This window comes from Prunus mume, linkage group LG5, assembly GCF_029339155.1.
Source record: "Prunus mume cultivar Tortuosa linkage group LG5, ASM2933915v1, whole genome shotgun sequence".
Classification (NCBI taxonomy): Eukaryota; Viridiplantae; Streptophyta; class Magnoliopsida; order Rosales; family Rosaceae; genus Prunus; species Prunus mume.
This window is the reverse complement of record NC_142702.1, coordinates 18,679,496-18,694,709: the sequence shown is the minus strand read 5'-3', so window position 1 is coordinate 18,694,709 and position 15,214 is coordinate 18,679,496. Positions and strand designations below refer to the sequence as shown.

The 15,214-nt window shown below is 35.6% G+C and overlaps 2 protein-coding genes and 2 pseudogenes across 2 annotated transcripts in view; 2 read left to right on the top strand and 2 right to left on the bottom strand.

Annotated features, from left to right (window-relative positions):
- LOC103331711 (cytochrome P450 family protein) overlaps positions 1–15,214 on the bottom strand; it is a 36,019-nt gene that overhangs the window by 9,917 nt on the left and 10,888 nt on the right. The gene's annotated exons all lie outside the window — the stretch shown is intronic.
- LOC148917217 (uncharacterized) lies at positions 4,857–5,777 on the bottom strand. The gene has a single exon (XM_089053415.1). It carries the CDS (start codon positions 5,702–5,704, stop codon positions 4,997–4,999), a length of 708 nt encoding a protein of 235 aa, XP_088909541.1. The 5' UTR covers positions 5,705–5,777; the 3' UTR covers positions 4,857–4,996.
- LOC148917216 (transcription elongation factor 1 homolog pseudogene) lies at positions 6,267–6,642 on the top strand (annotated as a pseudogene).
- LOC148917215 (uncharacterized) lies at positions 12,488–14,733 on the top strand (annotated as a pseudogene).

The window sequence follows — 15,214 nt, the reverse complement described above, 5'->3', positions numbered from 1 at the left end:
CTCGTTAGGCAACCCTCGAAAAGTGGGTAGAATTTCAAGCATTTGGTGGTTGATCTCGAACGAATCACCCTCTTCTTGTTGAGGATACACAACACAATTAGGGACATCGTTTGCACGCCAAGAAAATAAGCAACACACCATTCTACAAGCTTAAATAGGCCCAAGCCACACGAATGTCTGGGGCTTGCTGAGTGGGTTATGGTATTGATGTTACGAGTTTTCAAGAGGCCCATTGATGAGCCGAGAAATAGAAGTTTTGGGCTGCTTGAGAGCCTCGAAACTCAAGCCTATTTCTTGAGCCCAAATATGTGGGTAAACATAAAGGAGAGAAAATAGCTCATTACCTTAGAAAAGATAGCCCATCACTTTGGGAAGTTGGCCCATCCCTTTAGTGAAGTAGCCCATTACCTTAAAGAATGGCCCAAGTGACCAACAATATATCAGAAAGTCTCTTGCACATGGCTAGAGACAAAACCATGACAAAATCCAAAAGCCACTCACATTTGCAGGTTGCTGGAAATCTCCAGCACATGGCCAAAGACAAATCACAACACAAGGCATCAAAACATTAAGGGATACTTGAGCAAAACACCCTTCAAACCAGTATACATACCCATTTCTTTCCCTCATCAGATCTAGCCATAGAAGATGGGAGAAAAGAAGGAAGAAAGATGGCTGAAATGAGAGTTCTCCACTGAGGCAGCTGCAGGAAGAGCATTAAGCTCCCAAAAATCCCTGATTTTGTGCAAATAGGTAGGGAGAATTTCACCAAATATGATAAGTCAAAGGAAGGGAGGAAAAATGAAGGAAAAAGCTTGGCCAAATTAGATAGAAACCATTAGGGTTTCTTGAAAAATAGTAGCTTCCAACGCCTATAAAAAGGGGCATTTCCTACCCATCATCTCAATCCATATCTAAAGAGCAAGCTTCCTCTCTCACCTGCAAAACCCAGCAATTTCGTGCCCTATTATTCCGTCTTTCCCCATTTTCCCTTTTAGTAAACTGTTCCAAAGCTTGACAGAGTTTTCGGCTAGTTGCCGGAAACTACTCAACACACCCAATATACCTCATCTCTCTCTCTCTCTCTCTCTCTTTTCAACAAACCTTCTTAGAATCTTTTCCCCTTTACTTTGAACCTCTGTTTCTCATAGGAAATCACATCTCTCTCTCTTTCATGCTAAACTCATGAGTGCTCATCTCCCATGCCACAAGCTTCTTATGACAAACTAAAAAATCTATCTGTAAGTTGTTGTTTTTGTTGGTGAAGGTAACCAAGGTGTTTCCTAAGGCATCTCTGTCCTTTCGAAGCATTTTTGGGGCTTGATCTTCAAACTCAGACACATGAGATAATTTTATCCATCTACTATTTACGGCAACCCAACCCATTTATCGTTGTCGGAAGAAAAAAAAACCCCTACAACTAAAAACAAATTTTAAACAAAAATAATTACGATTGAAGGAAAGAGTTTTAAATACCAATTTATAAAAGCACTAGGGTTTCACCATCACCTAACAATCCTATGAATTTGTACCAATTATTTATGATTTGCACATGCCACTTTGAAGGTTAGGTTTTCCTAATTCATATTCTACTTGGAACCTCCAACATAGAACGTATATCCAACATGCAACCCGTCTGGACGTTCGAATCAAATCTGAACATGAAAGACTCATTATGTTTTGTGAAAACCCTTCGAAAAACTATGCAACCCTTAAGACGTGGTGTTCATCTTAAGTGAAATTACAATTATTAATCATAAGAAACCAACATCACTTTCAAGGAACCTTCCAACCAAAATTGCATCCAATTACTTTTCTAAAGATCCTAATGATGATCAGGCATTAAGACAATTAGATAGTTTAAAACAATGATTAACAATTCAAAGTATGCATGCAATCAATCATAAGCAATTGAATAAAAATGATATATTCATGCTAAGGTTTAAGGCTTCATCCTAGCAAAAGAAAATTAATTACGCATATTCATAACTGAAATCATGGAAAGTATTATTAAGAAGGAAAAGAATGAAAAGCACCTTAAAGTTGCAAAAACTCCAAAACCCTAGCAATTGCTCTCCACAATGTCACGTTCAAAAGCCAAAAAAAGAAGTCCCAAATATTGCCGTGAAGACCCACTTAAATACTCCCTACAAACAAGCTGCCCCCGTTCAGCTTTTCTATCCCCACAAGGAAACTAATTAAAATAAAATAATACTAGGACAAAAAGTCCTCCAAATTGGACTAGGAGAATCTGCATTAAACTACCCAGCCACATTTTGGCCTCAAATCTCCTCCAAATCAGGCCCAAGATAGCTTATTTTAAAGATAAAAATATTCTGAACATTTTTCCAGAAGGCCATGAACCCATCCGAGGTCATTTTGGGCTCCAAAACATAATAACAGCCATATTCCAGTACCGCGTACTACTCCTTTATTTTATTGCCAGAAGATAACCGATTGGTAGATGTTGAGGCCCAAAAATCCAGGGTTGAGCCCAAATAAATTCTCGGCCCAACGCAATGTCTTATTAAGAAAAAGACCCGATTCGGAGCATGCAGAATTCGTCATGCACGCTTTCACGAGCCACGACCACGTGCCATGCCAAATAAATATGCAATTTATCATGCTAAGAATTAAAATGAGCTTATAAAAGGCATTGGCTCTACAAGCTCATGCTAATTACCCCGTCAAGCATCATGCCCCTATTCAAGGATGATAAAATTAAAGCACGCCGATTGACATGTCATGCCAAGCAGGAAATTATTATTTCACACCTAACCACGCTACAAGCTTAAGTGGGCCCAAGCCACGCAAATGCCCAAGGCTTACTTTAGTGGGTTGTGGTATGGATGGTAACAAGCTTTCATGAGACCCATTGATGAGCCAAGAAATGGAAGTTTTGGGCTGCTTGGGAGCCCCAAAACTCAAGCACATTTCTTGAGCCCAAACATATAGGCTAGCATGAGAGAGAGAACATGACACAATGCCTTAGAAGGAATATAGTAGTTTGCTTAGGAAACCCTATGTTAGTTAGAACATCCAAATACTTTGTTAAAAACGCAACATGCAAACTGCTTCTAGTAGCTTGACGAAAACAAGCAAACTGGTCGCTGTAGAATAGAGTATCACTGACCCAAAACCTTGGGAAAAGCCCAGCCCAGTGCTCTACAAAATATCTAGCAAGCGTGTTCAACCTTTGCCCAAAGTTCTATGACAGAGTCAACATTAGCCAACGTAAAAACCAAAGGAAATTCATACAAGCAAGAAGGATACCCGTTGGGCAAACCGTATATCCATTCCTCATTTTCCTCTGTTAGCTCCCATAGGAAAAACCAGGAAGAAAGTGGGTGGCGCCTCACCCCTATAGAGAAGACCAGCTGTGTCAAAATCTTGGAACCCCAAAGGGCTCCTTACCTAGGCGCCTTGGATAGGAAAATTTCACCAAATAGGATAGAATAGAAAGAAGCAAAGAAAAAGGAAGAAGGAGGTTAGACAAAATTAGAGATTCTTTGTGCATATAAAATGGACCTTCTTCTACCTAACCAAATCACCATTCAGAGCCTGACCAAGCTTTGTCAAGCAACTGAAAATTTACTCAAGCCACCCAACTTCTTCTTTATTCGTTTTCTTCCTCCCTTAGGATAGAAATCGTGCCAATTTTCCTTTGCTCTACTCTAAACCTTCGTTCTATATAAGTAATCCATGCTTTTCTTCCTCTCTCTCAAATTGCTAAACTTGTGAAAACTTAGCTCCCATGCCACAAGCTCATCATGCTAAGCCATTAATCAATCTATCATGTTTATTTGGCTATTGGTGAAAAGAACCTGAGGGTGTTTTTCTAAGGTTTCATCAAACCTTTCAAAAACTCTTTTAGGAGCTTGGTTTCTGAACTCAGATACTTGGGAATTTCTGTTCGTTTTCTTCTTACGGCAGCCCAAGCCCATTCGTCAGGCTGCTTTGGAACAAAAAGACCCCCACAGTAGAAAAATCTGAAATTTTGATACGATCAAGCTAAGGCCTAGTTTGAGATTGCTGTCGCTTTTAAAAAAAAGCGACTTCTGCTGTGCTTTAAAAAGAATCAGCTGTAAAGTAAAGCTAAGTGACTCACGAACGTCAAGCTAATTGACTCACGAACGTCCTCCAACTAGAATTACTCCAAAATTCATCTATTTGATTATGTTTTGCTCCAGAGGAAGTCGAAAGTCCTATATTGGAAATATAATTCAAAGTATCAAAATTCTTCCAAAATATTAACCAAAATATACTAAGAATGATGTTAAATATATAATATAAAATATACACATCAATGGTTTTTGATTGGTGGAATGTAGGTTTGGTGATATGCTTGACTTCCTAGATTATCCAACTTTCTCCTAATGCCAACCGCTCATGCGCTTTAAACAAAAGCTTAGTCATCTAGGTACACTTGTGAAGAAACTAGAGTGGTAAGTTTCCTTTATGTAAATATCTTTGTACGTGGCATCCCTTAAATCAAACAAATAGGTTTTAATTTTTATTTTTTATAATAGTATTATTCCTAATAATTTATCATGAAAGTAATAACTATGTGGTCAGATTATTATATATATATATATATATTTAAATACAGGACTTCACAGTAAATCCCTCTCCCTCAATCACTTGTACTAAAAAAAAAAATTAACGTGTATTAATTGACAAATACGTAAGTCCTCAAATGTTCCAAGCATCAACAAGTTTTAATGATCTCATATCTCATTCCTAAATTAGGTATGCTAAATAAAATACTTAAAACACTTTGCTTTGCCTAATAATTCTATCAGTTTTCCAATCTGTAAATCAAGAAACAAACACACACAACAAAAAGAAGCAAGAAATATAATAAAATAAACTAACTTTGATATAGTTTCTTTCTGAATTACAATACTCTTGCATCTATATAAACTAATAAAAGAATTGCATAATAATTAAAAAAAAACGAAATATAATCTGAGCTAGTACATATGAATAGAAATGTTCAAGAGAGACGAAGCCCCTTTTGTTCTGGTCTTGGTGGCACTTTGAAGCCAGAGTTGATGTCTCTGCAGTTGTAAATAGGAGTGATCAAAGAATCAAACACTCTACTCTTGCAAACAAGGCACTCCCTTTGAGCGCTGTAGATATTCAACCAACTGTACAAACAAGGCCAGCAATATAAATGCCCACATGAAGTCACAACTGGCTCTCTTGCCACTTTCGTGCACATGTTGCAGTCAAAGTATAATACAGATCTTGGTGGGGATAATGGCACTGTCAAATAGCCCTCATCATAATCACCATCTAGATAAAGGGTTGGATCTTGATCATCATCTTGATGAACGGTTGGATCTTGATCATTACCATCCAGAGACAGTGTATAATAATGATCACTTGTGAAGCTTTCAGACTCATGTTGATCAAATTCATCTTGCACAAGCAGTGAGAAAACACTATCAGCATCATCATCATCATCATAATCCTCATCACCATCACCATCATCATCATTATGATAACAATAATCATTATGAAAATGACAATAACCAACCTCCTCCTCCTCTTCCTTCTCCTCGTCATTATCATCATAATCATGATTATCCATATGTTCGTACCATTCGTGTGCTGGTTTTGTGCCGTGGAAAATCTCGTGGGGCAACATGAAACGCATTGGTGGCTTAAGTAGTGCTCGAATTTCGTTGCTGGAAGCCATGCCGGTGAATATAGAAACAAAGGAAAGCAAAAAATTGAACACTAACTAAGAACGCTTAGAAGAACAAACTCAACAACAAGAGAAATAGTAGCTATAACAATTGTGGTTTCTATTCTAAAAAGACATGTGTATATATAGGGGATAGACTTCAGAATTTAAACCAAATACGATTAAGATTAGGACTAGGACTGGGATTTCTTGATTAACAAGTTTCCAAATCCGACTGACAAGTGATTATATATATATATATATATATATATATTTTAAAAGAATAATAGAAACGTGTATATAACAGAATAATTAAACCTAATCCTAGGCCTACTAGGATTAGTAGTTGGACTTAGTTGATAAGTTTCCAAATCCAACTTGATGAGTGACAACTTCAATTTTTTTTTTTTTTTTTTTTAAAGAAAAAATTTACATCCTAATTAGTGTAGGAAAACAATCCTTGTACAACTAGGACATTATTGCTTTCTTTAAATACCTCCTTTGAAGATTAATACAACATACAGAAGTTCCTATATTTTCATATTTTAGCATCTTGAAACATAAACACTCAAAACAGAAAATTGTTGAAGAAAGAATGGGGAAGAGAAAGTCGTCGTCGAGGGCAAAGCTTGTAGCTAAGAAACCAAGGGAGAAGCTTGATACAGTATTCTGTTGCCCCTTCTGCAGCCACGGGAGCAGCGTCGAATGCGACATTGACATGAAGAACATGATTGGAGAGGCTCTCTGCAGCGTTTGCCAAGAGAGCTTCAGCACAACCATCACAGCTTTGACTGAACCCATAGACGTCTACAGTGAATGGATAGACGAATGTGAGCGGGTCAACACCATTGTTGATGATTTAGCTTAGGAAACACATAGGGGTTTTTATAATATAAATTTGTAATTAAAACTCCAAAATCTTTTGCGGCATGTCTGTAAAACTCCATATCTTTAACTTGTTGATGCCATTATAAATTTATAATTTTATCTCGGTCCACAAGTTTCCAAATCTAACAAGTGACAACCTTCATTTTTTTTAAAAGAAAAATAGAAACCTAGGTATATATTGGTCTGATTTGGGCTAATTAAGATAGAGTTGGATTTGGGCCTTTGACAAGTGACAAGTGAAAAATAGCGGGCTCTTCTGGTGACCCCATCATCAAGAACTAGTAGAAATAAAGGGGAAGTTAAAGTTGCTTGTGGTTTTTTTCACAAGTGCTTTTTGCTTTGAATTCTAAGGGGCCGTTTGGGAGTGTTTCTAGAATAGTTAAAAGCGCTTTTTGATAACCAAAAACGCTTCTGATAGCGTTTGATAGAAATGTTTAGAAGCACTTCCAAGTGCTTTTCCAAGAAGCACTTATGTTTCTTATGAAAATTTCAACGTCTTTATAATAAAATTGCTTTTGGTAAAAGCGCTTATAAGTAGAAGTGCTTCCTAAAGAAGCACTCCCAAACAAGTACTAAATGTAGTGGGGTTTAGCTGATATATAAAAAGAGAAGCGTGTGAGAAAAACCTTAACGACCAGCTTGCCATCATACTTGTCAAAAGGGGTAAATAATGCTTGATATTCTAATGACCATGTTTCACAAAAGAACAAAAACGAATATGTTTGAAGGCGTGCACTTACAACACTAGCTAATTTGGGCTACTAAATTATTATCATATGATAATTTTTACAGTCTTTCTTCTATGAAAAAGTTGCAGTCAAATAAGATCGAGCTGGTCACCACCAGTCCAATCTACAAGAAATTATATATAGTGCTTTTTTGAACAAGATCCCTTCAAAAGTCTAGGTCTATGATAAATGTTGCTATCTACACTAGTGTTTCTAGAGGGCTTACACCAAGTTTACACGAAATGAAATATATGGCATGGTAACGTGTGTGTTGGGGTTATGGCTAGGTTAGGAAAATCGAGTAATTATAAAAATAAACTAGAAAACATTGTCGATCGACCCGAATCGATCCGGCCCTCTCTTCTATTGGGTTGTACGGCTTAAACAACCTCTAGACCTCAATAAATAATTTCACTTGTCAACAATGTATATCAAATTAATGATATATGTTCATTTTGATTGCATATGTGTATGGACAGTCCAAGCATGAGGACAAAGCTATATATATATATATATAATGCTTATAATATTATTTATTATTTATTTGGTTAATTTTTTTAATAGATGATCATTGAAGAAGGGTCTAAAAATATATAATAAAATCACATTTTGAGGTGGGCTAAAAAAAGTTATTTGTGATGTACATAGTAAGACTCTATCTCTCTCTATCATTTTGGCCACTAAATATGGTACAAATCACATTAGTATTTTGTTCACATATGATCTAAACGGTTTACAAACAAAAATCTCGTATAAGATCATATAGGACAAGTTCAACGAATTCAAGTGTCTTTGAATTGTTCTGAATTGAAAATTACAAAGATAAATTTACAAAATTAAAGCTACGAATATCAAAATTGTAAAAACGACATACATGAACCAAAAGTAACTTTTTGCCTAATCAATTTCACTTTATAACATTTTCCTTTTGGGCAAGCACATCTGCACAGCACATATAGCAGAACACACTCCATTAATTTTGTACGCATCTGACGTAAATTACATAGAAGATGCCACAATGAGTCCTTTTCCCCATTCATTGTCTTGTATCAACTGAATAACCAATTTCATTGGCCAAGGTGCTAGGGTCTAAGTAGAAAGACCGCCTTGTTTCTTTAATTAGTTTGAAGGCCCGATATAGCTACTATTGCAAAAGCCAGCACAGTGGCAAGCTTACTTGTAATACTATACATGGAGAGTAGGGAGCAGCACCACCCAGTCTACCCAACTAGCTTTGCGGTTGGGAGACCTAGCAGCAACCAAGTCTCCAAATGGCATCAGATCAAGAAAAGAAAAAACAAAAAATAAGAGGTATACTTTGTGAATGATCTCCTACTTCTCTTCTTCGTATTATTGCTGCTTCTGCTAGCTGTTTTGTTACATAATAAATCTTGTATCAACTCATTCATCAATACTATATATATACGTGTACGGTACATGGAGGTTGCTGTATTTTTCATCCTAGACATGGCCAAAGAACCATGATCATGTCATGAGAGACCAACTTCAACAACAGAACCTAAGGGCCTGTTTGATATCTTACTTGGATATAATTTTATAAACTCAAAAATAGAATTGCCCCAAAAAGCTGTTCGGGAGGCCCATTTTAAAAAACTCAAACCCAAAAAAAATTAAAAAACACCCACATTATTAAAAACAAAAAAGTGAGAGGTTTTATATATATATTCTCTCTCTCTCTCTCTCTCTCTCTCTTGCGCACCACCAAAATTTGGGTTTATGCCTCACATATTTTTCCTTTTCTTTTGTTAATTTCAATTTGGGGATTATGGTTTATGATTTTCTTATTTTAATTTCAATTTCTTTTAGATCTTAAAAATAGTTTGGAATTCAATACCAAACAAGTTTTTAGATCTTAAAACCACTATTTGAAAACTCATGTTTTTCAAAAGAATCATAATTTTTCAGCTTACTTTTTTGAGTAAGATACCAAATATGGCCTAATTTCCCACAACTACTTCTTCCCTAGCATAGCTAAATATTTTGTTATTATTTTTACTTGTACGCACGTAAGCACATAGGTTTGTCATTCTACAAAGCTTTATAGCCTAATAGTGGGATGCTCACGCAAACAATAAATGTAAGATTTACTTAAGCTGTCATGAGCCTGATTGTGGCTTGGCAGGTTTTGAGCAAAACAGTTGCCAAGAGACAGATCATGGCCAGTCTGGCTCATATTTTATCTTTAACTCACAACATATCCATCGTTGAAGGCTAGCCATTTTCCACTTTTTCCCAACTGTAGGAACCGGCTAAGTGTGTTATACATATAAAGTTAGGTAGTAGCTAGGCAATGTGCTCTCCAACCCTTCTAGCCCTAATGTGAAACCCCTGTTTTGAGTATTTTACACGTCTAACAAATGGTTAATTATGGTTACTTTTGGGTGATCATGAGTTCTTAATTATGTTAGATTCATTTTAAGATTAACTTTTATGTTTGGTGGCTTTGATATGGCACATTAAATATTAATTTATGCTAAAATCTTATATAGGACTTCATTTGGATAAAAGGATTTGAAAGAAATGATTTGGATTTGACGCAAAGACTAAATTTACTACATAAACAAGAACCGGATAAGATTGAATATGAATTTGAAATAACTAAATGACATTTGAAATGAATGTGAAATGACTATGCCAATAATCATTTGATGAAATCCACTTATTTTCTTTCATTCTTTCTTGTTCAAATCTTGGCATACATTGTAATAGTCTAAACAAACAATTTTACCTTATAATGTTTGAAATCTATAGATTTAGAATCCCTCCATCCACCTTTTTATTTTATTTTGATTCGAATATATATATATATATATATATATAATAACGCCTCATTTTTAGATATTCCCTCAAAGATCATATATGCAAAAAATCATTTGACTCCGAAACCATTTAACCACTCAATTATATTATTGTTATTTTACTCTTTTTTTGATGCATCGTATTCATCTATTTTGTTGCTAGCAATTAGATGCCTTAATGATTTTCAATTTTTCTGATTTTCTGCAAGAATGATCTATGAATGAAGACTTGAAAAATAGATGGGGTTTGATTGTAGGGTACCCTAAAGGGTGTCCCTCATATAAAATTATTTGAGAAATCCCTCAATTGAATGGGACTATATATATATATATATGTTAACCTACCTATTGTAGGAGCTAATAGGGCTCTGGTTCCTCTTCTCTAGCCTGCTCCCTGCTGCTTGTGGATCTCCTTGTAGAGATATGTCGCATGTTTTCTCCCTTTCTTTGTGGGTGTTTCTGCTTTCCTCTTCTGTGGGTGTGTTGTTCTCCCCTTTGTGGGTGTTTTGCTCAAGCTTTGATTGAACTCTTGAGGTTTTATGCCTTCAGTTTCCTTTATTTACCCAGATCCCCCCTTATTTCTCATCCCCTGTATTTAGTTGTCCCCTCCTCCATCCATTTCCTCTTATCTCCCTCACACACTCCATTCAAATCCCTTCTCAATGGTCTTAGTCCTTCCCACCGAAATTTTCTCCTCCTTTTTTATCTGGCTTCATCTTGTAGTTGCTTCGGCTAGCCAAAAATGCAGTTTCTTTGCGCACAACTCTAAAGATGTGTAGAGTTCGAGCTTTTGCTTTTTCTCGGGTGCCTGCACCACCTCCTTCTACTATGTTGATGTTTGTTTGGTTTTTGTGTTTGTTCTGGTGCTTTGTCAGGTTTGATTTGGAAGGTGATGATGATCTTGTGGTTGGCTTCTTTTTTCTTGTCTGTGTCTTTGTAATATGTGAGATTTTAAGGTATTTGGATAAATCTGTGGGTAGTGCGATTTTTTTGTTTTGTGCCCCTTGGGTGTGGTAGCTCTTCCCCTCAACTGGTCCCGATGATGTCGTCTCAAGCGGTGGCGGCGGCTGCTCTATTGAATTTTGGTTAGGGTTTGTTAGCTTTCTTGGCCTTGGTTTGGGCTTGTGTAGGCTTAATGCCTTCTGGGTTTTTAACTTGTTGGTTCTTTTGCATTTTATTTTAGGCCTCTGGCATTTTCACTTTGTTGTTGAGTTCAGTTGTGTCTCAGTTTTTGGTGTATTGTTATGCCCTTTTTGTGGGTTTTTAATGAAATCCACTTCCGACCAAAAAAAGAAAAGAAAAAAGAAGTAAACTAATAGCATAGAGCTATTTTATTTTATTGTGATACAGCTGTAGTGGAGGAGAAATTACAGCTTCCCTTGTACCTATTAACCCTTAAGCTTTTGGGCCTTATATATTGTTATTGGTAGTCAAACTTAGTAGCCATGCATTATATACATAACCATATTGTGCAAGTTGCAAGGATTCATTTTCTCAATGCCATGGCATACCATCTTTGCATTTCTAAATCCACTGCTAATCGACATCCTTCAAGTGAAATGTCAAGGTGCAACCAAGTTTTCATTCAACACACACTGGGGAGTCATGTGGATATTTTTGTTGTAACATGAAATCATGTCGTAATTGCTTTACAGTCTACTCTCGAATCTCTAGCCATTTCGCTATTTTCAGTGGATCTATTTCCTCTGTCTCATTTAGTGTTTTCAAAGGCATGCCGTCGCGCACGTCAAAGCGTGCGTCGGAGAGAGGTGGCAAGGAATCGCATGAGGAGGTCAGCTATTTCACAAGTTACACATTTAGCGCCGAGAGGCGTGGGAAGGAGTGAGGAGGCGGTGCTGTGTAATCTGCAAATTGACTGTATGCGAGGAAGACGACGTTGCAAGAAAGAGGACTTGCGTGCTTTTTTTATAGGGTTATTGTAATGAAACAACGTCATTTCAATTTCAGTGTTTTAAAAACTTTAAATGAAACGACGTCGTTTCATTTTGAGTGTTTTGAAAAAAATTAAACGCAAGTTTCAATTTTTTTTTTCTTACCTTTATTCTAATAAAATTAAGGTAAGAAGAAATTAATATATTTCTTGCCTTTTCCTAACTCCAAGCAGCTGTAGCCTTTATTCTACTTACCTTTTTTTTTTTTCTGAATTAATATATTAACACATGGACTTATATATATATATATATATATTGTATAGTACAACCCCAATTTCTATCTTTACCAGGTAATCTCCATCAATTTCAAGAATTCTCTTCATCTTTAGACAGCAAGTAAGCCATTCTATTTCTCTGAATCTTAGAAATATTAATGGTGTTGTTTTATAGCTATGAATCAAAAAGATCATGCGTGGAAGTATGCAAAAGAAATAGAGGGGGAAAAAATACTTGAGATGTGCATTTTGTGATTAAAGATGCAGTGGAGGAATTTCTAGACTTAAGCATCATTTTGGTCAAACTTATCATGGTATGCAACAATGTAAGAAAGTTCCTGAACATGTGAAAAAAAAAGTGTGCCGCAACTTTGAAAAAATTTCAGCTTGAAAAGAGAAAGAAAAAAATGAAATGCTTAGAGAGATTGGGGATGGTCAGGGCTCAGAGTATGGAAACTTCATTGGATGAAGAATATGGAATCCCCAATACTTGGAGTGCTCCAGTTGATGAGGCTCTTAGAGCTCAACCTAAATTAAAAGGACCAATAAATAGATTTGTCATTTTAGAAGCATGGCAAAATACATAATTCAACATACAAACAAGAAGAAAGAAAGGAAGTTTGTAAAAAGATGGTCGTTTTTTCTTCTCTAGAGCACTCCCATTTAATATTGTAAATGATCCATTTTGGCTACCTATGGTGGAAGGGATTGCCGCATATGGTGTAGGATTTAAGCCTCAATCAATGCATGAGCTAAGGACTTGGATCCTTAAGGAAGAAGTTGACTACATTAATATGATGATGGAAGAACATAAGAAAGCTTGGGCAGAGTATGGATGTACCATTATGTATGATGGTTGGACTGATGGTAAAAGTAGAGTGCTAATAAATTTTCTTGTGAATAGCCCTACAGGTACTTGGTTTTTGAAATCTATTTATGCATCTGATTCCATTAAAAAAAAAAAAAAAGGAACGTTACTGTTTAAATATTTAGATGATGTTGTCAAAAAAGTTGGGAATGATTCAAGTAATAACAGATAATGCTTCCAATTATAAGAATGATGGAATGAAACTTATGGAGAAGAGGAAGAAGTTATGATGGACTCCATGTGCTGCCCCTTGCATTGATTTGATGTTAGAAGATATTAGCAAAATGAAAGTTTTGAAGATACAATTAGACTAGCCAAGCAAGTAGTGAAGTTTATTTATGGGCATACATGGGTTCTTGCTTTGATGAGATCTTTCATGAAAAATAAAGAGATAATTTGCCCTGCAATCACACGGTTTGCCACTCCTTGTGTTACTCTTCAAAGCATCTATAAGCAAAAGTAACCTCTTTAGGCTATGTTTCTTCTAGAGAATGACACAATGGACCATTTGTCTAACATAATGAAAGTATTAGGGCTCACTTAACTATACTTTATGATGTTAACTTTTGGTCACATGTTGCTTTTTGCATCAAAAGTGTTATTCCTTTAATATCTATTTTGAGAGAAGTTGATTTAGAAGAGAGACCAGGTATGAGATTTATTTATGAGTTAATGGATGTTGCAAAAGAGAATATTACTTTTAATTGTGGAAAAGTTAAAAGAAAGTATAAACCAATTTAGAGAAGAATAGACGAAAGATAGGGCCTACAACTTTATCAACCTTTACATGCTATTGGTTATTATTTGAACCCTCAATTGCGTTATGAAGAAACCTTTTCTAATGTTGATGAAGTGAGGAAGGGATTGAAAGATTGCATGACTTGGATGTTGTCTTTTGAGGATTGTGTGGCTGATGATATCTAGTTGAACTTGTATGATGAAGCAAAATGAGAGTTTGGAGGTTGTCTTGCTGTGAATTCAAGGAAACTTACGAACTCCATGTTATAATCTTTACTTTTCCATTTTAATTTGAATATAATGAACACTTGAAATAAATGTTAAACTTAATTAGATAGATATATATTTTTTTAAAGCAAATTGGTGGAAGCATTTTTGAAGGGACACACCTGAGTTGACGAAGTTTGCTATTCGGGTCCTTAGCCTTACTTGTAGTGCATTTGAGTGTGAGAGGAATTGGAGCACATTTGAGCAAGTACAGTTCTTCAGTTAATTTATTGTTCAAATTTTGATGCTTATAAATCTAATTTTGTATGTTTATGTTCATTTTAGATTCATATGCAAAGAAAAGAAATAGACTTGAACATCAAAAGCTCAATGCTCTAGTATATGTGAAGGATAATATGGCGCTAAGAGAGAGAAGTATTAGAAAGAGGTCAAAGATTGATCCAATATTGGTGAATGAAATTGAGTCTGATGATGAATGGATAGTTGAGGTTGAAGAACCAATTCTACCAACTAATCTTACTTGGCTTAATTCTCAAGAATTATATGATCTTGATGTCGTCAGAAATATGCCCACTGAACCTTATGAAATAGATTTACATACTTGAGGGCTATTTCTGTGGAGCCTATTGTTGATGCTAGGACTCAAAAGCGAGGGAATATTCATGCTAGGACTCAAGAGCCTATTGTCCATTCTAGAACTCAATATCCTATTATTGATGATGATCTTATTCTTGACGATTATGTTCTTCTTTCCTCATTAACTTCAAAAAAGAGAAAAGATGGTGAAACCTTAAGTAAGTATGGAAAGTAAATCATGAAGTGAAATTTACAATTAGTGTTTAATTAATTACCATTAAATTTTATAATTTTAATTCATTGTAAATATACATAGGTTAGAGGAAAGTCAAAAGCAAGTCCATAAGAACGATGCTTATGGATGAAGATGATGAGATAGATAAAGATCTTTCAACATTTGATAGTGAGAAATATCCTTTTCATATTAATACAGTTGATCAATATGATAATGATGCTAGTTTGAATGATGTTCGTGTTGAGAGTGGGATGAGTGAATTATATTTTTGTTTT